Below are 23,962 nucleotides of genomic sequence, written 5' to 3'. Positions count from 1 at the left end.
TCTTGATAGTCTGTTAACGGGATAAAATGTTTCCTACGCGAATATTTTGTAGCGTCTTTTCCAATAGGTTTAATTGTAAAAGGAGTTCTAGAATAGCTGAACGAAAATTAATATAGAATTTACAGATCCAACTAAGACGCATTTGAAAAAATACATATCCAACTAAGACGCAATTGAAAAACTGCAGGTCCAACTAAGACGCATTTAAAAAACGTAGTTATAATATATCTAATGTTTGAATTTGATGCTTAATTTCACTGACTTTTAAAACCTACCATCTGTTTTGAAGTTGATTTTAAGTTGTTGAAATTGAAGAATATGACAAACGCAAGACTAAAAGATAGCGCCGCTTTTCACAGAAAGCGTAACCATCACGGGATGAATAATGTTTGCAAAATATTTCCCAATTTCATCTCTTTTCTTTAGGTATTTCACGCTAATCAAAAGAACGAAAACGTTTGCCACCAAGATCTCCCCCATGGAGAGCCCAAATAATTAAGTTAAATTGAGCTTGCATTTCTCCTGAACTTTATTGCCTTTAGGGGTTTTTCGTATTGAGCTAAAGGTCGATAATGGGTGTATAAGTACTGGTTATTCAGTTCACTCATTTGAACTGCGGTCACATTGATTCAAGCAAGCTCTATGTTGATCAGTGTTGGACTGTGTTTGACAGTGCTGTGTGGTACCCATGCAGTGAACTATGTGGACGCTGTTCTCATTAATCAAGTGGGAACAATTCGCATCAGCCCACATCACATCTTATGCAGGGTTTTTTCAGCTATCTGCATATACCTGCCTCTTGGGGGGAGTGTATGATTGGCTATAGGAAGTAACAAGGAAGTTTCGAAAATAATTAGCATATTAATGTTAATAACAAACTTCTCACGGGTAGAAATTGGCCGACCTTTTAGTGCTTTTAGCAAAATATGCCAGAATTTTGGCAGAATTTGATGAAAATTTGCAAAACATTTCTAGATTCAAATGTTCCTTGGAGCAGCTTCTACTTCCCAGACCCCTGCCGTCCCGTGCGCTTAGTGATTGGCCCAATAGAACCATATACGGGAAAACAAACTCCCAAATCCAAATCCACCACCAACACTTTCGTTCCTATATCTCCAAATTAACCAATTCTAATTACGCAACATCCACTTTGAACATCGCCTTCAAATTACAGTTTATAGTTTAATATCAAATCCTTTTCTATTTTTGCTCTATTTGAAGTCACTACCTCTTCATCTTTATCGATAAGAAATAAATTTCGTACTCTAAACTGCTGCAGTCTTAAGAATAATATACTATGCAAAGTCGTTCATTTTTCCATGCCACGCAACAATTCCTCGGGACTTGGCGTCGGGCCAGGAGGGAGTTTAACGCTGCATGGACACATAAAACGCGATGAATAATACAACCACTTGTTGTAGGTGAGGTAACCTGATTTCCCTGGTTCATACCAACCCACAAACTTGTTTGGAACAACTGGAACTGCAAGAAACAAAATATTTATGCAGTTCCCGACTGTAAATGTTTGTGACATGCCCCCGGATCATTCTAAGAAGAAATTAGATTCGTACATTTTTGCTGTTACAATATTTGATATGAGCTGGAGGCAGCAACCCTTAGGGGAGGGGGTGGGGAATCAGGGCCAGGGGCATGCGCGCAGTGGGAGAATGTGTGAGTGCGCATCTAAAATGGACAATTACTGCTCATATCGACGGGCAGAGATTACTGTTTAGGCGCCAATCAAACATGGCATTTTCTAATTATTAACCACTGGGGAATTTACCCCAGCAGCAAAAATTAATGTTTTCTCGAACATGTTTCTCCAACCGTTAAAAAAAAAGTTAACAACGTTTAGCACCTCTGGTGCGGCTATCCTGCAATTCTCATGAATGATCAGGCAAGGAATCGTGTTGATTGAAATCAAAGTTTGAAACATTTTGAAGCTGATGCGAGTTTATGATGTTTCGCGATCAAACCCCGTTGCGACCTGCATCCACGTAAATCAATTTTCATCAACTTGCGTGAACTCGCATCCTCATTTCACCATGCAGTAGGTAAAGACAAGAGAGTTACCATAAGCATGTCTTCTCAAATGATGGCATATCACTCTTGGCATCTTTCCCGTGATGGTGATAGGAACATACATGGTATCTGGGGTTTCTGGGGGCTGTTTAGATACACGCGATGCTGGTGCGCCTGGTGGACCTGGAAGACCCTGTGGCCCATTATCCCCTTTCTCTCCTGGTGGTCCATAGTATCCTGCGATACCCATTTTACCTAAAATCATATATTGAAATGCAGTTGAGACAGAGTTTCTGTTTTACTCCCCAGAAGGACCTCCTCTTGATAAGACAGGATATGACAAACCTTTTAAACCAGGAACCCCTTCAATACCCTTTTCTCCTTTGCGACCTGGAGGACAATTGCAAGGTGTACCAATAGGGGGCCTGAAGTTTGAAAATCCAGGCTCCCCTCGATCACCTTTCGCACCCTTGCGTCCGAGTAAGCCCACTTCTCCCGGCCATCCTTGTGGCCCAGTTTCACCCTGGGGGCAGATTTGCTCTTGCGGTGGACTGGTAATGGCTGTAGCATTTATGTCTGCAATCACATGATGTACTGCAATGAAACAGCTCAATGCCAGGACACTGACAATCTGTTGGAAAAATAGAAACGGAGTAAATTCAAACTGTATCCAGTGAAGATTATGGCAAAGATTGATACGTTTTTAGGCAACTGGTCCCTGGGTCATTTGGTGACGGGAACAACAACACACCACTGACCACACTAAAGTAACACATGAGTTGATTAGTGTATCAAAAATACATTTTAGTTTCCAGTCTAAAGATCAGGGGCCGGTTGTTCGAAAGGCGTTTAGCTTAAACGGTGGATACGCCAAATTTTGAAAATACTCTCATAGATCTTGTGAATGACTTAACCTGCATCTTATGCATTTAATATGTACTTCCATTGACAATTAAACTATTTACATCGAAATATTTCAGCTCAGTTGTTCAATAAATAGATAATTTTGTTTTCCATTTTGAACTTATCCACCGTTTAAGCTAAACGCCTTTCGAACAACCGGCCCCAGGAAGCTAATAATTCTAAACAGAAGTTAGTAATAAAATATCGATTTGCGAGATTATTTATACCAGCCAGCATAGTCTGTTCACACCGAAATATATCAATACTGAGTTCATGGTGTATCGAGTTATAAGTTTAGGTCAAATTACAAGGCCGCTATAAACTTGAACTTTGCGTATTGAATCCAGTTTAAGCATACATTCAAATGTGAATTTACAACATTTAGAGATTATCAATTTTTGCGCAGACCACTTAGGCAAAGCGCTTACGTTCGCTAAACTTAATACGCCGCAATTTATGATAAAGATCAAAATATTCGTTCGCAAATCGCGCTAAAAAATACAGCAAGCGTAGCTGCTTGTCACCAGCGAATTCCTTTAAGAATATCGCGTTTTAAAAAGGGATATTACCATGAGTAACCTACCTCGCATTTTCCCATCATATTTTGGAGCGTTCACGCAGTTCGATGTTCAACGTCAGTAGAATATTTACAAAGTTAGCCAAGGTTTTTTTCACGCGTCTACGTAACGCGCAGACAAACAGTGGCTGTCTGTTGCAGTGTTGGGAAATTTGATTGCTATTTGATATCATCAAATGACGCATTCTAGACTTGGAGATGGTATATAAGGGCCTTTCCGGAAGGTTCACGATTATGTAAATAATTAAATCAATAGAATGTTTCCTTATCTTTTTATGTAAGTAGGTTTCCTCTATTTGTTTCAAAACCAATATAACAACAGTAAGACCTGATCTCCCGATTTACATTAGTTGGTTGCACGCGCGAATTTATGTAATAAAATCATGTGTACAGTATCTGATGCAGGCATGATTCATGAAGGCCTTTTCCATGTCTATATTAGTAGGGTATCTCGTGCTCGAAAAAAACACGCTAATTCCGGGCAAAACAAGATCTGGTTCTTACATTAAAAACTGGTAATAGGTTATGCTGTTATGCAATTTGAGTCTAGATTATTTACAATTGATTTGAAGAAACCGCGAAAACTGACAGCTGTGCCTGTGAAATGGCCATTTCGAGGCTTGAAGCATATAGAAGTTTATTAATTTAGACGATTTGGTTTTACCGAGTACAAGCTTAAAATCTTTTTTACAAGTTATATTTTGTTGAGTATTTAAAAATCTTTTTGCTCACCGAATTTGAAGTCCAAATATTAAGAATTACAGCTTGTCAATTGCTGCGGATTTGATTTGAAGAATTTTTCCACACAGTGGCAGTGCTTTTGTCAACCAGTCAACTAATTAGCAAAACAGCCTGGGGAGGGATGGCAAAACTGAATCGTTTTGCTTCACATTTGTATTTATATTGGTGACGGTCTAAAGTTTGCTTATATTATTGTATACTGAATTATGCCATGTAAATCCTGTCAGCGCAGAAGAACTTTATCGCATCAGACTGATTAGGTTTGATGCCGCACAAAGCCACAAACTTGAGGAAGGTGATATTCACCACAAAGTCCTTCTAGTTTGTCGACTTGTGAACATTTCCAGTGTTTATTTCAGGAACTGCAATGTTTTATAGTGTAGGAAATGTTTATCGGTATGCATCAATTTACGAACAAGGCTCTATCTCGGAACGAAAGACGTTTTATAGCGTTTTTTAAAGCTAGAATTCGATTGAACCATTGGCTTTTGTTTATTTGAAATCCGCTGGGGAAGGTGAAAGTCCCTATTATTTCCAGTATATTCTACAATTAAAAACCCCATCATGCACAGACGAAATTAAAACTGTCTGTCTTATTCATCATCGTCATGATTTCAGCGAGTTTTATAAGTTTTAATCCACGATTTTCTTCCTAAAAACTTTGATCCTTCCGAACAATGGAAAGAAAATTTCATTTCCTAAACAACCTGTTAAGTTACAGGTCAACTTGTGAGAAACTCATTGTTCAGTTTATTGCAATTCTTACTTGTACTGCCTGTAAACATTATACGCGATATTATATAGTAGCGGCGATCGAAAGCCGTAAAAAATTACATCGGTTCTTTAAAATACTGCAGCAGTTACGAAAGAACACATTAAAATGGTTTTGTGATTCGTTTGATGTGGGTTTTTTTTACTGGAGCATGCGATGAGCGATGTGGAATAAATCTGTCCTGAGTGAATTTATACGAGTTCTTGCTGGTCCCTGGTTTGACAATTGTAAGTGTTGTGCCTGTACGTTAAATTAATATTAGACACGGATCACACGATGCGGGAAGAGTTGATATTTATACGGTTTGGGGACTTCGAACACACGATGCTGCTGATGAATGTTAAAATGTGGCTGACTGTCAGAGTTGAAAGAGAAGTAAGATTTTGAAACCGTGACGCAATATCCAATCTCTCCCGGCCGACTGTGGGAACAGGCATATCAGCCGTAAAGGCCGATATGCAATCCGAAGGGCGATATTTTCCGCGATTTTATGAGCGACTTTCTTCATTCGATGGATGTGATCCAGCGGATAAGTTACGGATATTCAAATATAGACACTTATACAAAGAGAAATCATATTACGAAGAGAAACTATTCGCTCGTTTGCATCTGCCATTATCAAAATTAACCAGACGAAAATCGCACTGAAAATCATTGAAACCCATAACAATCTGTTCAACTTGATAACAACCAAGTTCATTAGGTGCATGCACAGCAAACATTGTTCAGTCCTGTTTTCATCAAACGTATGAAACTTGAGCATTTTTAACTGGGTCTCTGGGCGTTTAATCAAGGGGAATTACACTAGTGTGCATATTCATCGATTTGTCGTATGCTCGTATTTCTTTTGAAAGCGATTGTTTTTACAACAGTGAATAGATTTATTTACGATGGTATACAGTCGTTGTTTCATTGTTTTCGTCAGGTCATTATATTCACAACTTTGCCGTATACTGTTCAAGGTTGGTAGATTAGCAGAATAATTGTACGTCAAGTTCTCACTGGAAAACAAAAGGAAACAAAAAGCCAAGAAAACAAAAGCAGTTTGACCTAATTATTCAGTAAATCAACCAACCCTGACATGGCTGACAACGAAGACCGGTGTTTGCACGAGCCATTTACGCAGTTTGGTCGCCTTGCCTTTAAGCTTCAATTTCTGGCGAACTGTGTAGTTATTTAGTCGTATTTAACTCGTAAACATAACAGCGACACAGACGATAGCGATCTAGAGATCTTCATTGCTCGACATGTATATTTTTTATACACAGAATGATTCAAAATGGCCGAACGCGTTGAGGTTTCTTGTTAGTCTGTTGTATCAATGCAGAGCTGTTGTGTGGCATTTCCTCTACTATTACTAGTGGCTACAACGTGGGCAGGAGGTAAGCACTTGTCATTTTACTATTGTGCAGAACTTGTTAGATTTTAGCTTAGTTGCCTCTCGAGGCGAATTCCTCACGAAAACTATCCGCACACGAGAGAGACTTACTGAGCTGACAGCCTTGCGAGGTCTTTAGCTCAGCCAATAGCCCTCGTGGCCGTTAACTACCTCGGTCATGATGAGATTATAAAGTGCTTAATTAATAGACCCTTTCGATAATTACGTCACAACATTATCGTTATAAATTTCGAACCACCTTAAAATGAGATGGATTTCAAGTTTTACTCTCACAAGCTATGTTGAAAGATGCAAAGCATCCTTCTTCAACACATGCATGAAAAAATTTTTTAAATTTGACCAATAAATGTGGAAATAAGTCGTAACACTAAAACGAGAAAGAAGGATGTTTTGCATTTTTCCAAATAGCTTGTGAGAGCAAAACTTGAGATCCCTCTCAGTTGGTTCAAGGAAGGTGGTTCTAAATTAAAAACGATAATGTTGTGATGTAATTTTAGAAAGGGTCTATTGACCAGATTGTAAAAAACTTGGTATGTCACATGGTTACTTTGGATGACTGGCCTGCGTTAAAATGAAATAAGCTGACTAAACTACACTGAACTGAACTGAATTGAGATTAATGGAGCTGATATGAACTGCGCTGAGTTGAGTTGAGTTGAGTTGTGTTGAGTTGAGTTGAATTGAACTGAACTGAACTGAACTGAACCGAACCGAACCGAACCGAACCGAACCGAACCGAACCAAACCAAACCAAACGAACCGAAGCGAACTGAACTCAAACTGAACTGAAAACTGAGCTGGATAGGACAGTGCTAGGCGTGGTTCTATAGACGTTCACTCAGGTTCTGTGTTTAACTCAAGCCGAACCTATAATTTAAACCTCTAGAACTACGATGTCTACGACCTGGAGCTCCAGTGATAAGTTTATACAAAGACGGTCGTTATTTTCCTGGTAATTTGGATGGCCTCGGGGAGAGTATCGACGTCACTTTTCAAAATGGCCAACAGCAATCGTACAGTTCCTTTACGAATGATGTCATCGTTGACGATGTGCCGGATCCCAAGGAACTTGAAGGCGGATCGCGCGTTTTAGCAAGACGGCCGAGTTCGATCTCGTTTGAACCAGGTTTTGTCAACGGCAGTATTAAAGGGTTGCCGCTTAATGATACGTATCTGGTTAATTTTGATAATGGCGACAGTATCGCAAGGAATATACAAGATATAAGACTCGCTGTGAAACCACGATCGTGCAGTAAGTGAAATATATACAGCAATTAACTATTTGACCATATGATTTGACCATAGTCGAGTATATCAGCCATGGTTGGAATATGGTATACTCGTCCGTGGTGGAATATATCGAAATATGGTAAACTCGACCATGGTCGAATATACCGGAATATATTAGACTCGACCATGGTCGAGTATACCAAAATATGGTAAACTCAACCATGGTCGAATAGACCGGAATATGGTAAACTCGAGCAGTGAATCTTAGAAATAAAAATGATATTGAAAATCGAGTGTGCCGATTGTATATGGTATACTCGACCTTGGTAATAAGAATTAGTGATGGTGGAATTTACCGGAATATTGTATACTCGACCTTGGTAACACCTATCTTTGTTTTCTTTTGGCATAGTTGTTTTAACCGGCATTAATTCTGTAATTTGTTATCATCTAGTGAACGAAAAAGGCATTTACATCGGTTGCTTTGAAAACGTTGTCAATAATTTTTTGACTAACTACTACCCAGTGAATCCTACGGACGTTGCCACGTGCAACTGGGCATGCTTTACGCGTGGTTTTCGCTTTGCCGGATTACAAAATGGCACGTGGTGCTTTTGTGGCAACCACGTGAACGATACATTGAAGGTCGACGATAACGAGTGCAATATTGCTTGCCGGGATAGTCGCGAAGATGTCTGTGGTGGATACCATAGGATGACTGTGTATTGGACAGGTTGGAAGTGCATCCCTTTTAAGGCGGTTTTCTTCTTTTGGTAGATGTGAACGAGGAGTTAATTACGAATGTTCTGATGTGTGTGTGTGTCAGTGTGTGCTCCTATTTGAACATCCGTAACTAATTCACTAGTTCTTATCTATCAAAAGCAAAGATTGATCGAAGCAAAGATTGCAAGTGTAAACGGGCCTAGTTCATGCGTAGCATTTTGGTCGAGTCGAATGCAATTGAAACAAAGGATAATGAGATGATAATGAGACGATAATGAGATGATAATGAGATGATGATGAGATGATGATGAGATGATGATGAGATGATGAGATGATAATGAGATGATAATGTGACGTAAAAACCCAAAATGCGACGTATGAACTGTGCTGTCTAGGCCTTATAAAGTCAATTGTTCTATCATTCTTTTTTCATGATTTTAGGTGCGGAATATGAAAACAACACAGATGATTTTGGTGATTTTCCAGGTGACAAACTCTCAATAACTAAAAACTGTTAGTTCAACTTTCAGTTTTTACATCTGACTAAATTATAATCAATATCTCCACGATACTCGGTTCTGCAGATAGTAAAAGCCCTCTGACTTCTGAAGATGATCTGTTGAAGGCGGAATCCCCCACTGAGAGCGCATGTGCAGATCTTTACGACAGCACGCAATGCAATACTTGGGCTGTTCAATCAAGATGCATCGAGAATCCTGATTGGATGATTGCAAACTGCAAGAAGAGTTGTTATGCCTGCGGATACAATGATCACAGAGAAGGTACACCACTAAATATTCTTACGAAATTTAAAACTTTGAAGTTATAGAGTTGATTTCCTAAAAACGGGTACGTTTTTAAACCCTAGTATGAACACTCATAATTCTCATTTCATAGAAAAAGCCCCTTGAAGTAGAAACAAAAAACCAAGGAAGAAGTCTACGAAAACTTATATGAACTATTCTAAAATAGGACCGTTACTCATCAATCACACACCAGGGATAAGCCGCGTTTTCATAGCGCTGACATACATTAAACCTTGTTACCTTTTAGATAAATCTGATTCTGCTCCTCCGACATACACTTCAGACGCATCCAGTCATACTCCGACTCAAGACAACGCGTATCAATCCTCGGCACCAAGCAGTTCGGCGAAAGATTCCGATCATCCAGTATTGGACAGTAAGTTGTCCGGCCTGTTTCACTACCTATCAAACATTCCCAACTGTATTGTGACCTGCAAGCTTTTCAAGTAATGAAACAGGAATTCCTCAATTGTTGATAACACCATAACAAAGCTCATTTTCACTCACAAGTATCCATTTCTTGCAAGCATCTTGCTTAAAGATAGAAGGGCTTACGATTGTAGTGCATTTAAGCAACACGAAAGGCATAGGAGAGAAATAGAAAGTATCAGAAAATAGTGCAAACAATACTGTAGAGGCACCAAAGTATGTCGGGGAAATAGTGTAGTCAGTAGTTATTTACTGAATAAGCATCATAATTTCTTTCCAGATAAGAGTAATACACCTGGCTATCTCGGCTGTTTTCGGGACTCTGCAAGTTCTCACGATCTCGAGTACTTGGCCGACATCAGACCACTGTCGATTCGCGCATGCGTGACTAAATGTAAATCGCTGAGATTCCCCTACGCTGGTGCCCAGTCTTCTTCGTCTTGTTACTGTGGCCTGCACTACGGTAAATATGGTCAGTTGGAACACGAGGACTGTAATACGCCATGTGAAGGTGATTCATCAGAGATGTGTGGTGGTATTTATAAGAATTCCTTGTATAACACAGGTAAAACTCTATAGGTAACCTACAGTGAAGAGTCTGCAGACTGATTTTAGTTAATCTAGGGAAAAAATGCAATTAAACCTGCTACAATAGCTAGTATACTAAAGTTGAAAAACTTTCTTTCTTTACCAGGTTTTCCAACGAAATTTAAATTAGAAAAAGATGCCGCAAGTAATCTACCAAGTAAGTTGTTAAAAGTTTGCATCTTATCTACAATATTTCGAAGCGGATCCATCTCACCACTAATGAAAAAAATCTAAACGTTTCATAGCAAAGAATCCCCCTACGTCACCATATTCTGGAAGCAATACGGCCAACACCAGACCTTACCAGGCCAATCCTTCCTCGTACTACGCCCCTCAATACCAGCAACCCGCATACCCGCAACAAAGAGCCGCTTATACGCCACCCGTTTACCGTCCGCCTGCATCGCCTTACACTCAGGCAACAATGCCCGGGCAACCAGGATACCCGCAAACCTCAAACACCCCATCAAACGTTAACGGGTACCAGCCTGCGTACGCTTACAATACTCAGGCAAGCACGGGGTACAGTAATCAGGCGAGTAACTCGGGTTTGCCTGGAGCTACAAATGCCTATACCAGGGATTATTCCCCGGCTGACTCAAGTTCATATAGGTGGAGAGAGACCTATGTCAAACTTCGACAGCAGGAACAAGCTCGCTATTCTAAACCAAATTTAAAAAATCTCAGAAGGCTTCAGAAATCGGAAAACAGTCAGCGAAAAAATCACGGAATTTCTGATCACGAAAAACACAAAAAAGGTTCATCAAATTTTAAAGCTTTCGAGAATAACGAAAGGGCCAGCAGTGTATCTCAAGCACTATACGTACAACTGATGTCCCAAATGAAGAAGAAGTCTCACGGGAGAAACTCTGGTGGAAATTCAAATATTCTTGGAAAGGGTGCTAAACCACAGCACCATAAATTTGAAAAACCAGGTGTTTTCCTGAGAAAGAAGGCTTCCAAGAAGAACAGTTTTCTGGCGTTTCTGCCTCACGAAGTCACCGAAAACGAATCGCTTTTGCAGAATGTTTATAACATGCTTTCGGTGATGCTGAAGAATCTCAGAAAACACAAAAAAAGTTCCTTGAAGAATCTTAAGAAGTACTTGAATTTCTCGAAGAGCAACGCGCAAAATTCCGAATTTTCCAAAAAAGTATCGTTACACACTGGGGAACATAAGAAATCGTTGGATCGTGCAAAAAATCCAGCCGCTGAACAGAAAGTTGAGGACTCGACCCAATCGCAAACATCGAAGACTCGTGAACTGAGTATGCGCGGCAAGGCACAGGAGACTATTTCGTCACATATCAAGAACATGGCAAAAAACAATCCTTTAAAAGGACAAAAGCAACTAAGCAAACTAGAGAAGGGCATTCCGAATTCGGGTGGGCAGATGCCGACCGGTCAAACGATGAGGTCTAGATCACGTGACCCCCAGGTGAAGACGTACGCATCACGTGTTAATACTAGCCAATCAATGAGACCCAGTAAGAATTATGCATCGATCGTAAACACGGCTCAGCCACATCGTAAAGATGGTAACAAATTGAATCAACCGAGCGAGAACGTATCGAGAACACCATCTCAAGTGGAGAGCAAACCGCCGCCGTCGTCATGGCAAACCCAGAATCACGCCATGCCATCGGGTGTCAATCGTAATGTGTCGGAGGTGATTTCAAGAAATGAGAGCCAAGCAAAGTCAGGGGTAAGTAATAGAAAACTAAAAACTGCTGGTGTACAAACCATCTTTCATCACCTCATGCAAAAATGTTGAACTGATTGGTTGATTTCAGGTCGGTGCTGAAGGTAAATTGGAAGATCAAAAAGTGTCAAAGCATGTTTCGGGAGTTCAAGAAATTACAAACTCGTACAACTTTCCGAAAGTTGGAAGTAATTTCCAACATGTTTCTAAACAAGGTGGCAGCTTCGAGAAGGATTCGTCAACGGAGAATGCTGGCCAGGAAAAAAAGTTGGTGAAAGATGTTTCACCGAAATATACAAAAAATGTGAAAGAAACTTCGAAGAAAGAAAAATCAAAGACCTCTAAGGTAGGATTAGGAAATTTAGTTTTGTTGCGCAGTGAAGTTTGCGAACGCGCTGTGAATCCATGCAACTCTCGCCCGGAGAACTTCGAACAGCTGGAGTAACTTTCTCCAAAAAACCTACTCCTTGTAGGTTTTGCACTCCGTGTCCTAAGAGCAACTTGTTCGCGGTTATAGAGCAATGATTCCTGGCTGAAGACAGTTACTTCATATTTGGAAAAATATATGTTTTAGGAAACTTTCCTTCGTGAAACCATGATATCCGCCTCGAATAGAATGAGTATAGAAAAATATGGTAGTTTTTGTAATCTTTCCTTTCTTTGCAGACGAAAAGCAAAACAAAACTTAAAGCGAACTCGACCATAACAAGCAGTCACACGGCTAACGACACCATGGAAGGGAAAAGTGACGAATTTATAATTTCAACAATTGTTAATATGATTGAAAAGGAAAAGGCAGCGAGAAATCACTCCAGTGAAAGAGAGAAGAACGATGGTAAAACAGGACATGGAAACACGGGCGGGAAACGAAAGCACAAAAGGCAGAGCAAGTCGATAAAACATGAGAAGGTCAAGAAGAAAAAGCGTAATAAATTGAAGCATTCCAAGCACAAAAATGTAAGTGACACGAAACGAATTTATAAAAAAGACCATGTAGAACGAGCTATGGATGAACAAAAAGAAAATGATGATGATGATAATTTAATGGTGGAAGATGAAGATTTTCATAAGGAAAATAAAATAGATGAGTAAGTTGAACAAATGAATATACAAGTGAATAAATGAACGCGAACAGACGCAAGGATTTGAAGTCGTATGTTCTTGAATGTTAGCTCTAACGAGATGATCAACGATTGTTGTATCATGGTAAAAGATTTTATAACATAGCGCCTGGTTTGTTGCTTTTAATCTAATGTATTTATATCTGAGAATATATTTATTATAAAGTTTATTATACAAGCGTTTAACTAACAAAGTATGATGAAAATAAAGCAGGAACATCGCTCGGTTCTGAAAGGATGTTTTAAATGTGGGAATCTCATATGAACAATAGTGATTCTAGTTTAATCAAATACATCAGGGTATAACTACCTCTGAGAAAAATAACAACGAAATTGGCATGGAAATGACTTAGTTTCATGGTTGGTTTTATTTCTTCGGGAGAGAACGAGCATGATTCTTTCAGTCTGTCCATATTAACGAAGATAGTTATTGTTCCAAGAAGGGTGAGAAAAGGAAGAAGAATGAGATAATAATGATGGATATTTCATAGTGATTTATTTACAATAGCTTTTTTTCTAGAATTTGAGTCTAGGAGTATAATGGTCGAGTACGCAAATATACGCGCCTCGAAAAATAAACTTATTCCACTCTTTAATAATAGTAACGAGAGGTTATTATGTACGAGCTTCTAAGTCATTTACGCCGGAGCACCGCTGGACTCCGAATCGAAGTCCTCTTCCCAGAATTCTTTGTAACGCTTCGAGTAAGCATTTTTGAAGTTTTGGTCAAACATGTCCAGATCTTGGCTGTCACGTAGCACACCCTAAACACGACAAAAGTTAGCTTAGTTGATGATTTGACGAGGTTCCACTGTTCCAGATACATTCACTAAATACGCTAAGGCTGTTCCTCAACTAGCCCTTTATTAAGGGATTCACTAAATACGCTACGGCTGTTCCTCAACTAGCCGTTTATTAAGAGTGAATGCAGCTAGTTTAAAATTTCTACCAACCTTAGGCAAATACCCAAGCAGCTTTGTGGCATGCTCTTGCAAAAGACGCTGTCTTTCCTCCTCAATAATTTGCCTGCGATATTCTTGCATTCTCTCCTCTTCTCGGCGAGCCTCGAGTTCAGCTTCCTAAACGACAAGATTGATGAGAATGACATTATCTCCTGGTCTTCCAAAACAGATTCTGAAATATTAGTTAGGTTTCTTTGCGATATTCTTACTCTTTCAAGTCGAAACTGTTCCCTCCTTTCTTCGATCAATTTCTCGACCGCTCTCTTGTGCTCAAGTTGACGCATGCGTCGTTTCTGGGCGTTCATCTGTTCTATGCGATCATCTTCAGCAAACTTGGCAAGCATCTAAAAAGAAAAAAAGGAGGTGTTCAGGTTTTGTGATGACTGCTTGAAGAGTGCATTGATTTCCCATGAATGAAACAAACCTGTCGTCTAAATTCTTCCTCTTCTTCGAGCTCAGCTTGTCGTTTGAGTTCTTTATAATGGAGCTGTTGACGTCGCGTCTCTTGTAGATCAACACGTTGACGTATCTTGTTCTCAATGTCCGCCTGCAGAAATAAAAAATAGCAATGTTGCGGAACCATTGTTAAAAGCAGTGATTGTAGGGTGCTGTACAGCAGTCTGGTAAACTTTGCACAAACACGATATTATTTGGAGATCCAATGTTGGAAATATAATAAACCGACCTTTTCTCTCTGTCTGGCTTTCTCTTCCTGTTCTTCCATATGCAACTCGACTCGTATCCTGGTAAGAAATATCAATGTGGTCAGAAGCGATAAAACTGATGGGAGACATTGTGATGAGTGTTTAGTCACCTTTCCATTTCTTCCCTTTCTGCTTTTTCTGAGGCGATCTTTTCTGCCAACTACAAAACAAGAAGATAAGAAGATCACTCTCAGAAACGTAGGGGCAACACAGCACCATTCATAGTTATCATTTACATCAAACGTGCTTTGTTGCATTACAACAACGAGGGCCGCAGAGTTACCATCACCACCACATTCAAGCGTATCCCATGATAACCACCAGGCACCATCATTACCACTAAATAACCATACTTACCCTTTCCTGTACTTTAGTCATGGCTTCCTCGGCTTGCTTTCTCTTTTCCATTCTCTCCTCTTCTCTGTTCTGTTGTTCTTTGGCAAACTCCAAGATTCGCCTATTCTCTTCTTCCATCAATTCCTGTTCATGCCTTTTCCACTAAACAAGTCAAACATTAGTTTCTCGTAAATGTATGCATTAGAGTTTAGAGGTTACCATTTAAAAAAGGTTGTGACACGTTAACCTTATCAATTTTTAACAGAAGTATTCGTTTCTTTCTCAGGCTACAAAAGTCACAGATAGAATCACTAAACTATTTTGAAAATGTTTTTCCTTGGGCCGTTTGAACAGTCGAGCGTAAAGCGTTTTTGCAAAGCACATGAAGACGACCGACGCCCTTGTGAAGATTTATTGTTCAGTTTTCTCATGCAATCAACAGATCAGTGGCACAATTTGATGAAAGACCGTTAAAGCCTGGGGCGACAAGTTTTGGCGGGAAAATTTTGTCAACGGTCGGCACGAAGAGCAAAGAAAGTTTGAATGTTTTATTTGCTTTGAATGGCAAATTTGGAGCTCGAAATTGCACTCCATGTCAAAAAACAAAACAAAAATAGTCGACTGTTGATACGAAACACAGTTCTTGTAGTTGAAACTCCGCATTAACGCAATATTTGACGATTTTAAAGCAGATAAAGGTAAGGAATTGTAATACAACACCTGGTCCTGGATTTTTATGGATTTTACGCTATTATGTATTTAAATTTTGACACTGTGCGTTTTATATGTCGCTTTAACTTGCAAAAATAAAAATTTTGAGGCAAATATCTCCACAGTTCTCTCCAATATGATTCTCTCGGTTCTTGGGTCCCAAATTTGAACAAATCTAAATTGCTAAATTGCAACAAATTCGGTAGTTCTAATTCAATGTCTTTTAATAGTTAGTTACAAATATAAATTATATACCAGAATTTTTTTGGCATATAGAGATTTGACAGACAAATTTTGTGGCGAACATTAATTTGTTTAAAATTTAACAAAAATAATTGGCAAAATTGAATGAACAATGGTCTTACTTCTTCCCTCTTTTTCTTGAACTCTGTAATGTATCTCTGTGTGGCTTGTTGTTTTTGAAACTTTCTCTCAAGCTCTCTGGTTTAAAATAATTAAAAACATAGAAAGTGATGGCCAATCAGCAATAGGGCATTGGGAGGCCATAGAAAGAAAAAAATTCACCAAAGAACAAATACTTCTTCAATGATTATATAGCTCACCTTTGATCTTCCTCGTAAATTTTTCTAACAATTTCATCAATCATCAATTTTTCTTTCAAAAATTCCTCATATGCCTCTTGTTTCTGTTTTTCTTGTTCCAGAAGTTGTTTCTCAAGCTGCTCTTGATGACGGACACTTTCGTCGTATCTCTTCTGCTCCTTTGCAGTCTCTGCTTGCAACGCTCTCTGGTGCTGTTCTCTCATCGTCTTTGCAATGTCTGCTTCACGGTTCTGTGAAAATAAAACAGACATACAATTATGCAATTAAACAAGTGTCGGAATATGAATTTACTTTCAATGCAAAACAGAAGTTATAATTTTTATAATTTCATTCTCACTGACCTGCTCATCAATTTCCAAGACTCGCTTCTCAGCCAGTTGTGCCGCCCTTTCCCGGTTCATGTAGCCAGCTTTCAATTTTGCCTCCAACTCCCGAAGTTCTACACTGTTTCCCATAACAAAAGGAAATAGTTGCAATAATGAATGCAATAATATCAGTCCAAATTTTCATAAGAGAATATTCCCAAAGAAAAATCTATTCTGGTATACAGCTTTGGTACCAACACTGTAATAATAGCCACTGTCAACATATATAATCACCTATTTTCTCTAATCTGTTGTCGAAATTTTTCATCTCTTATCTTTTCCATCTTCATTCTTTGTAATTCCTAAAAGATTTTTACAGAATTTTGTGAACAGGCTGCTTTTAAGCTAAAGGTACAGAGAAAATGAAAAAAGCAAATTGGCTAACTGACCTTGGCAAGTCTCTCTTCTTGTTCAAGTTGCTGTTCTTTCAACAACCTAGCTTCATTTTCCTATATGTTGCATTTGAAAGAGTGGTTCAGAGGTAGAGTAATGGAAACGTTTTTACAAACTAATTATAATGTAGAAAATTGAGAAAGACAAAACCATCTTTTATTTCCTTGTAATTGGTGAAGTAAATTGCTTAATCACCTGAAACAAAGCTTGCTCCATTTCCCTCTCTCTTGCTTCATGTTGAAGTCTGCAAAGAAATCTCTTATTTTCCACTCTTTCTTCGCTTGCCATGTTAGCGTCAAGTAATTTCTCAGCTGCGAGTCTTTTCATATTCTCTTCTCGAAGGATTTCTCTCCTTCTGTCTTCAGCTCTGAGCTTTGATTGTTGAGCATGGCTCAAGTTTGCTCTCCTCGTTGATGCCTGCTGTCGATGCCAATGCAATGTGTAAGTGTGTCATTGTATCAAGATTACTATGTATTCAGTTTTTGTTTTTTGGGCAGTGGGGGTTAATTTGAGTCTCAGATAAAGGTGGACAATTCTCTGACACTATCAATACCATGTTTGTTTTAAAAGGCTAATTATCAAAATATATCAAAGCGAGGTTTCTTCAGTATGGATAGGCTACAATTACAAAATGGATTTTACAGTACAATATTTTAGAGAGTGTATTTATACTGTACAGCATGCGATTTTTCTGAACCTTGTGCTCATGCTTAAAACTGCAGTTCTGCCGTATTTGTTAACTGCACACTGCCAATGACACGAAATTTGCTTGTATATTCTTCAGTCTGTTTGCCCAGTGCAGAGTGAACAAGAACAGATACTGAGATACACCATGACCGATCATCTTGATACAATATTTCATACATAATCGTTTCAAAATGAATCTACAAATAGGTCTTACCATTTTAAAGTACAATAATATTCGAGAAACCTTGAACCAATTTATTTGTCACCAGAAAACACCATGAATCGTTGGAAACAATCGTGAAATTTTCGTTGTTTATATGCTTGTTGCCAACGAATTTACCGCTTGTGACGTCACCGCTATTCAATATTCAACCGCTGACTTGCTCTTCACATGAGCCTGCGATGAGGTAGATGGGGGCGGATATACAGTATATGTCCCCTCATTGATCCCCAGGGGCCGGTTGTTCAAAAGCCGGTTAGCCAGTAAGATTTTTAATCGCTTGTTTACAAAGTTGAATATATTTTCTCATAAATATTTTCTAGACCAATAGAAGTGATATTTTCTAAAGTTTTAAAACGAACAGTGGTTCAGAGGCACTTAAACTAAAACACTGGATTAAAACTTAATTACTTAAACCAGGTTTAGCGCTATAAACCCAGCTTTAAACAACTGTCCCCAGGTCTGATTTGCAGTGAAAACTGTGGCGTGGCTACACGAATGACCAAAAGAGGACCGATCCATTAAATGCATTCACACCAAGCCTGTTGAACTTCGTCTGGATTGTAAGTTTAACGGTTAGCCTAAACAATTGTTGGCCCATTGCTGGCCAGCAACTTGGGCAGCACCGACTTAGAAATACAGACTTCAGAGTAGCATACACACAATCATTTTGAGAAAATATAATTTAATAAACGTCTGTTAAACTAACACAGAGGGCGAACGACTCGGAAAAAAATGAGAAGAAACAAACTCTTTACAGATGCAATATAAGGCTAATCAAGCAAGTACAAATAACTTGAAATAAAATAAAATAACGTAAAATAACTTTTCCCGATTCGAACATAAAAATCTCAATATGTTTGACAGATACCATGTTAATAATGTCTGAACTAAGTTCTGCCGTCTTTAGTTGTGCATATTTAAGTAGGAAAGTCAGTATCTAGGGCCGGCTGTGCATAGCCATAGCCATAGGCTTAGCGAACGAGATCGTTTGAAAACTGGCACCAAGATATTGTAAGACTGATTCGCTATCACCTGGCTGAAGGCTTTGCAACAGCTGGCCCAAAAAAATCAAATCAGATTTTAATTTATATCATTCATTTGAATTTTCTTAATTGCTAGAATATAGAATAACGGAAAATGTTCTACATCTAGAATCTAGTGAACTAATTGTTGCATGGTGAATGTTTACCTCTACTGATGACCTACGTTACCCCAGCCTCTAAAATTTGCGTGTAGTCAGCCTCTGCTTTGCAACCGTTAATATTCAAGGCGGCAAAACGTAGGTCTGTATGTTAGTCTTGCCAATACCAGGCAATACGATTGTCACCATGTAAATTCCCCGCTTGTGTACTCCAAAACAAATGTATAATTTAATCCTAACTAACCCCCAAGCCAATTAGATTTATGTAGAGATTACATGAAGACCATCGTAATTTCAGATTTAAGTAAGTTTTTTTTATAAATTGTGAATAATTTACTAGCTTAAAATATTATATATATATATATATATATATATATATATATATATATATATATATATATATATATATATATATATATATATATATATATCTACTTCGCGCTCTGGTTTAGTGAGTTTAAGATGCACGAAATATACGACGCGGACGTGAGATATTAATTTCATCGTTTCACAACGAATTTTAAGTCAAAGATAAAAATCATGAACATGGAATTCTTTTGGTAAGCAATGTCGATGTCAGAGCCGTACTGTTAAACAGTTAAAATCTGGGTTCCTAACACAAGCGGCTGTTTTTATGTCACGATCGTGTCGTAGATTTGGGGCAACAAGATTCGTCTGCATTTCATAAGAATTTGTCTACTTTCACGAAATAGAACTATTCATTCTCTCTCTATACAGCGATTCGAAGAGCCTTAAAATGGCTATTTTAAAATTTTTATGTTTCACTTTCGGGGGTATTTTCTGTTTGTCGTTGCCTTAAGTGTAAATCTTGAACGTAGCCATTTCTGGTTGTTTGACTGCCTTTCGCCGAGCCGTTTTTGATTGTATGGGTTGTTCCGTTCATTCCTAACAACGAAAAAGATACTGAGATACATTTTGGTACACCTTAACATGACTTGCATCTTTTGTATTTATCATTATAGACTATCTCAAACATGCATTTAATGAGGCATATTCTGATGTAATTCATTGTCGTGCTCTTGTTGTAATGCCGCCAAAGTGACGACACTAAATATATATAAGCGCCCTGCTGGATATTGATTTATCTTGCGCACTTTATTTTTTTTCCGTAGTCTCCCCCAAGGCCCCAAACGCTGCTTTGCAAATTTATTATAAAAAGATAGAGTATTTTTACCATTGCCATTTGTTCTGTGTGAATTGACATCATGGTCAACTTGCTCTTCCTACAAAATAAAGTTATTGTCTAATGACCTGCAACAATAAAGAAAAAGGCCAAAAAAATGCCTTGTACGGAGGAGCATATTGACAATTGTCAATAACATCACAATTTGTCTGTCACCAGAGTTTATGAGGCATTGGAGCAGTTTCGAAACTTTTTCTTCGAATTACCTCGAATTCGAATTACGCTTTCATCTGCTTTTTAGTAAAATTACGAAAGAACAAGTACCTTTTAAGGCGGAATGGTTGGGTAGTTTCAAACAAAGATTTTTTAAAATAAATTAATGAAATCTTGTCATTTTTTATTAAATCCAAATAGATAAATAAACAGAGTTTTACAGGTTCTGAATTTTTTGCACGCGTTGGCGTCGACTTATAGTTATATGTAAAATATCACCAACTTTGCTGACATAAGTTCAAACATCTCTACCTCTGGTGTTCCGACTTCTCTAGTGTCTTCTATTTCAGTACTCCGTCCTGTCGCCACTCGCCAGATAAGTAGGATTATAAAGTGAAACCACCAAACATTCATTGCGAAGAGGAAAAACAGTAAGCCGTTAAAGAAGTAATAGAATGGTGCATGAGGCAACACTTTCACTGCGTAATATCCAGAGGGATATAGAACTTTGTAAGGAAAGACGTACAGCCGAAAATAAAACCTTTAAAACAAAAAAATAAATAAAACTGTTAATTTATATAATTATCGGATCATTAAGAAAAACGTTTACATTTTTTACCATAATAGCAATACTAATGTTATAAAAATACAATGATAAAAAAATAAAAACACAAAAATATTAAAAAGAAAAAAAATACAATCAAAAATTTTCTTAATAAATCTGATATGACAATATAATAAAAAAGGTTTTTTAATGCTATCTCTTAAATTAGATACTAGCAACCTTTTTATGAGGAAAAGTTATTTGTTAAATCAAAACTACAAAGGTGATCTTAACAAACACATATAAAAAACACAACAGTGAAAAGCAGTAATATAATTCCATTTCACATACCATGAAAGTGAAAATGCCAAAAAGCAAATGTTTATTAAAACCTCTGGCCAAAAATGTTTCTTATTGTTTCTGGTTTTCCAACAAACACATAACTTTGTGAACTCCAGTAACACATCGCAAAGATCATGGAGAAATAGTACCAATACACCAACTTTGTAATACCTATTGATGTTGGTATACAGAAACTATTATAAGACTTATGCAGTTTTCCTATTACTATTTATTTTATGTGCTTTCTAGAACTGGCATGGATTTTTTATCAAAACGCTTGAACTCACCTGACAGCAAATGAAAAGCACAGTAAGAACACAGTGAGTACATGATGTATGATCATTGCTATATAATCCTTTCTCCACATGTCCATAAACACAGTACCATAAATAGAGTGTATATAGAAGCTTGTTTGTATACAGTACAAAAAATAGATATCAGCTGGAACTGCCATACCAACTGACCATACTGAAAAAGAATGAAATAAAAAGCTTGTTTTCCACAAATGACAAACCTTATATATATGTGGAATTATCTATTTGATGTCGATGTTTCATACAGATGTTGAATCACGTAAATTACATGCACACTTGTTGAAGTATGTCCTTGCACCATAATACTACGGTATAGTCTCATACAATTTATAATTATACTCTTGTGGCATTACAAATTAAATGCTTTACCTGACCAGCATGTTCTAGGGTCTTTATACAATTCACTATGTCTCCCAAACAACACAAAGCAAGTGTATATATACATGATAAAGTAGTACAGGAATTTCCACATGCTTTCTGGGAATTTCTTTCTATTCTTTGGTGTGAAGTTCATGTGCATAGCAAAAGGCTGCAAGTAATGAAATATAGTTACAATCGCAAAGTTAAGGATGTTAATTATTAGCAGAATCAACTGGGGGCTGATAATGAAGAATTGAAGTACTTGGTAATTCTAACATTTTTACTTTAATTCTATATTTACTGAAACTATCAGCTAGTAAAAGATTGCTGCTAATAAGCTAAACTTGTTATTGGTTTAAAACTTGTTAGTTCATTAATATACAGGCTTCAAGGTAATGTTCATAAATTATGATACACATGTCATGTTGATAGCTAAATTAATTTCTGACTTGGCAACTTAACTACATGGCTGTCAACAACAAATTTCCCTCCTAGGATGAAAGGCAGAACAGCTGGTTGCGAAGGCAATTTTTGAATACGTGCATGCACTATTTGCATGTGCATGACATTTTATTTCAAATATGACAATTTATCAGGATAGACAATTCTTCATGTTATATTTTAAGATTGAATGCCCATGGATGATGCAAACTTCACTGAATAGGGTGATACTTCTTTGTTGATTAGGGCAATGACATGCAAATATATATGAGACCAACATTAAAAAATTTGATATCAGCCACAATGTTGATGATGGGTCACATGCAACTCAGATGTCCAATTAATATATATCTGATGATCATATACGTTTTTCATAATGACTCCCCTCGACGTGCTCCACTTTAAAATAAAATCCACAATTTCACAAATCATTTCCATAGAACTGTGTGAATTACACAGGATAATTACAAAAAAATCGATACATTTTATATTGTTTATATCGTAAAGGCATCATATATCAAATCAATGTTGTGGTTGTACTAAATTGTATAGATTATAACAGGACAAATATTTCATTCTCCACTTAAGCTTTTCTGTTTCTAACTGTGTAATCCATAGAAGATAACGGTTCTTTTATACTTCAAACATACCTTGAACACAAAGGATGTGAGAAACGCGCGAAGCAGTGTAAAAACAACTGCAATTGTACCCACGATAGCGATGTCAGACCATGAAATTCTTCCATAATGACCCATGTCGTTTACAAAATCTGCTAAAAAAGTCCACCTTATCCGTCTTTGAGGCCATACTTCAACGGCAGATTGAAAGATCGAACGAAATATCCCGAAATACGTAGTCATTCCACTTGTTTTGCTCAATTTATGTAAACAAAGATCATAAAACGTGTCGTCCCATTTATACCCGGAGAAATTATATAATCACCTTTGCACCGGAAGTAAGGAGAGAAATAAATGAATGGAATATCAGTGTGATTTCTTTTTTATACTACAATTTGTTGTTGGAAAAAACACTACATAAAAAAGGGATGTTTTTCCATAACAGGCAAATTGAAATGACAACAGGTGCCTTATATGTAAAAAACACATTAAGCAATTGATATTGCTCTGGTAAATCCTTCGTGTGTCAAAATTCGTCTAGAAATGTAGGAATGTGAAACATTTTGGTGAATATTGTAACACCTTTCTGCGACACCGTAAAACTCTATTATCACCGCACTCCTTTCAAATAAAGCCTCTCTCCAATGCACCGGGTAATTGCAGCTTTTTTGAATATCTAATGAAAAAAGAAAGTTGATCAAATTCACCGGGTAATCGCAGCTTTTTTGTGTATCCAATGACAGAAAGTTGATCTCAAAAATTGCATTATGTAAATTGCTTAAAATGAAATATATATTTCACGACGTTTCGGCATGTGATGGCTTTTCATATACTCGTGTGTTTTGCACCCATAAAAACATTGCTCTTGCATATTTTTACACACTATATT

The 23,962-nt window shown here is 37.7% G+C and overlaps 4 protein-coding genes across 5 annotated transcripts; 1 reads left to right on the top strand and 3 right to left on the bottom strand.

Annotated features, from left to right (window-relative positions):
* Positions 1-1,168: 1,168 nt before the first annotated feature.
* Positions 1,169-3,656, bottom strand: LOC114522897 (collagen alpha-2(IX) chain-like). Its single transcript, XM_028543676.1, has 4 exons — positions 3,509-3,656; positions 2,368-2,653; positions 2,074-2,277; positions 1,169-1,482 (listed from the first exon to the last, which is right to left on the bottom strand). Exons 1-4 carry the CDS (start codon positions 3,524-3,526, stop codon positions 1,310-1,312), a joined length of 681 nt encoding a protein of 226 aa, XP_028399477.1. The 5' UTR covers positions 3,527-3,656; the 3' UTR covers positions 1,169-1,309.
* A 1,247-nt stretch (positions 3,657-4,903) lies between these two features.
* LOC114522826 lies at positions 4,904-13,183 on the top strand. The gene is made up of 12 exons (XM_028543579.1): positions 4,904-5,242; positions 6,284-6,397; positions 7,301-7,666; positions 8,099-8,377; positions 8,809-8,853; positions 8,952-9,149; positions 9,421-9,549; positions 9,883-10,167; positions 10,297-10,347; positions 10,436-11,895; positions 11,984-12,238; positions 12,559-13,183. The coding sequence occupies exons 2-12, from the start codon at positions 6,337-6,339 to the stop codon at positions 12,982-12,984; spliced, it is 3,555 nt and encodes a 1,184-aa protein (XP_028399380.1). The 5' UTR covers positions 4,904-5,242; positions 6,284-6,336; the 3' UTR covers positions 12,985-13,183.
* A 12-nt stretch (positions 13,184-13,195) lies between these two features.
* On the bottom strand, positions 13,196-18,061 carry LOC114522827 (meiosis-specific nuclear structural protein 1-like). Of its 2 annotated transcripts, none has more exons than XM_028543580.1 (14): positions 17,949-18,061; positions 17,243-17,467; positions 17,044-17,103; positions 16,889-16,956; positions 16,631-16,733; positions 16,290-16,519; positions 16,092-16,167; positions 15,037-15,177; positions 14,790-14,839; positions 14,661-14,718; positions 14,400-14,522; positions 14,185-14,319; positions 13,967-14,092; positions 13,196-13,777 (listed from the first exon to the last, which is right to left on the bottom strand). In XM_028543580.1, exons 1-14 carry the CDS (start codon positions 17,949-17,951, stop codon positions 13,652-13,654), a joined length of 1,524 nt encoding a protein of 507 aa, XP_028399381.1. In that variant the 5' UTR covers positions 17,952-18,061; the 3' UTR covers positions 13,196-13,651. The 2 variants fall into 2 exon arrangements, with proteins under 2 accessions (XP_028399381.1, XP_028399383.1); XM_028543582.1 differs by having other exon boundaries at positions 17,243-17,464.
* Positions 18,062-19,522: 1,461 nt separating this feature from the next.
* On the bottom strand, positions 19,523-23,398 carry LOC114522828 (ceramide synthase 1-like). Its single transcript, XM_028543583.1, has 7 exons — positions 23,107-23,398; positions 22,025-22,184; positions 21,629-21,809; positions 21,351-21,512; positions 20,768-20,996; positions 20,294-20,342; positions 19,523-20,004 (listed from the first exon to the last, which is right to left on the bottom strand). The coding sequence occupies exons 1-7, from the start codon at positions 23,314-23,316 to the stop codon at positions 19,874-19,876; spliced, it is 1,122 nt and encodes a 373-aa protein (XP_028399384.1). The 5' UTR covers positions 23,317-23,398; the 3' UTR covers positions 19,523-19,873.
* Positions 23,399-23,962: the final 564 nt, after the last annotated feature.

The sequence above is a fragment of the Dendronephthya gigantea genome, unplaced genomic scaffold, assembly GCF_004324835.1.
Source record: "Dendronephthya gigantea isolate DGI-Jeju-01 unplaced genomic scaffold, DenGig_1.0 000024F, whole genome shotgun sequence".
Lineage (NCBI taxonomy): Eukaryota > Metazoa > Cnidaria > Anthozoa > Malacalcyonacea > Nephtheidae > Dendronephthya > Dendronephthya gigantea.
This window is presented reverse-complemented; position numbering and strand designations above follow the sequence as displayed.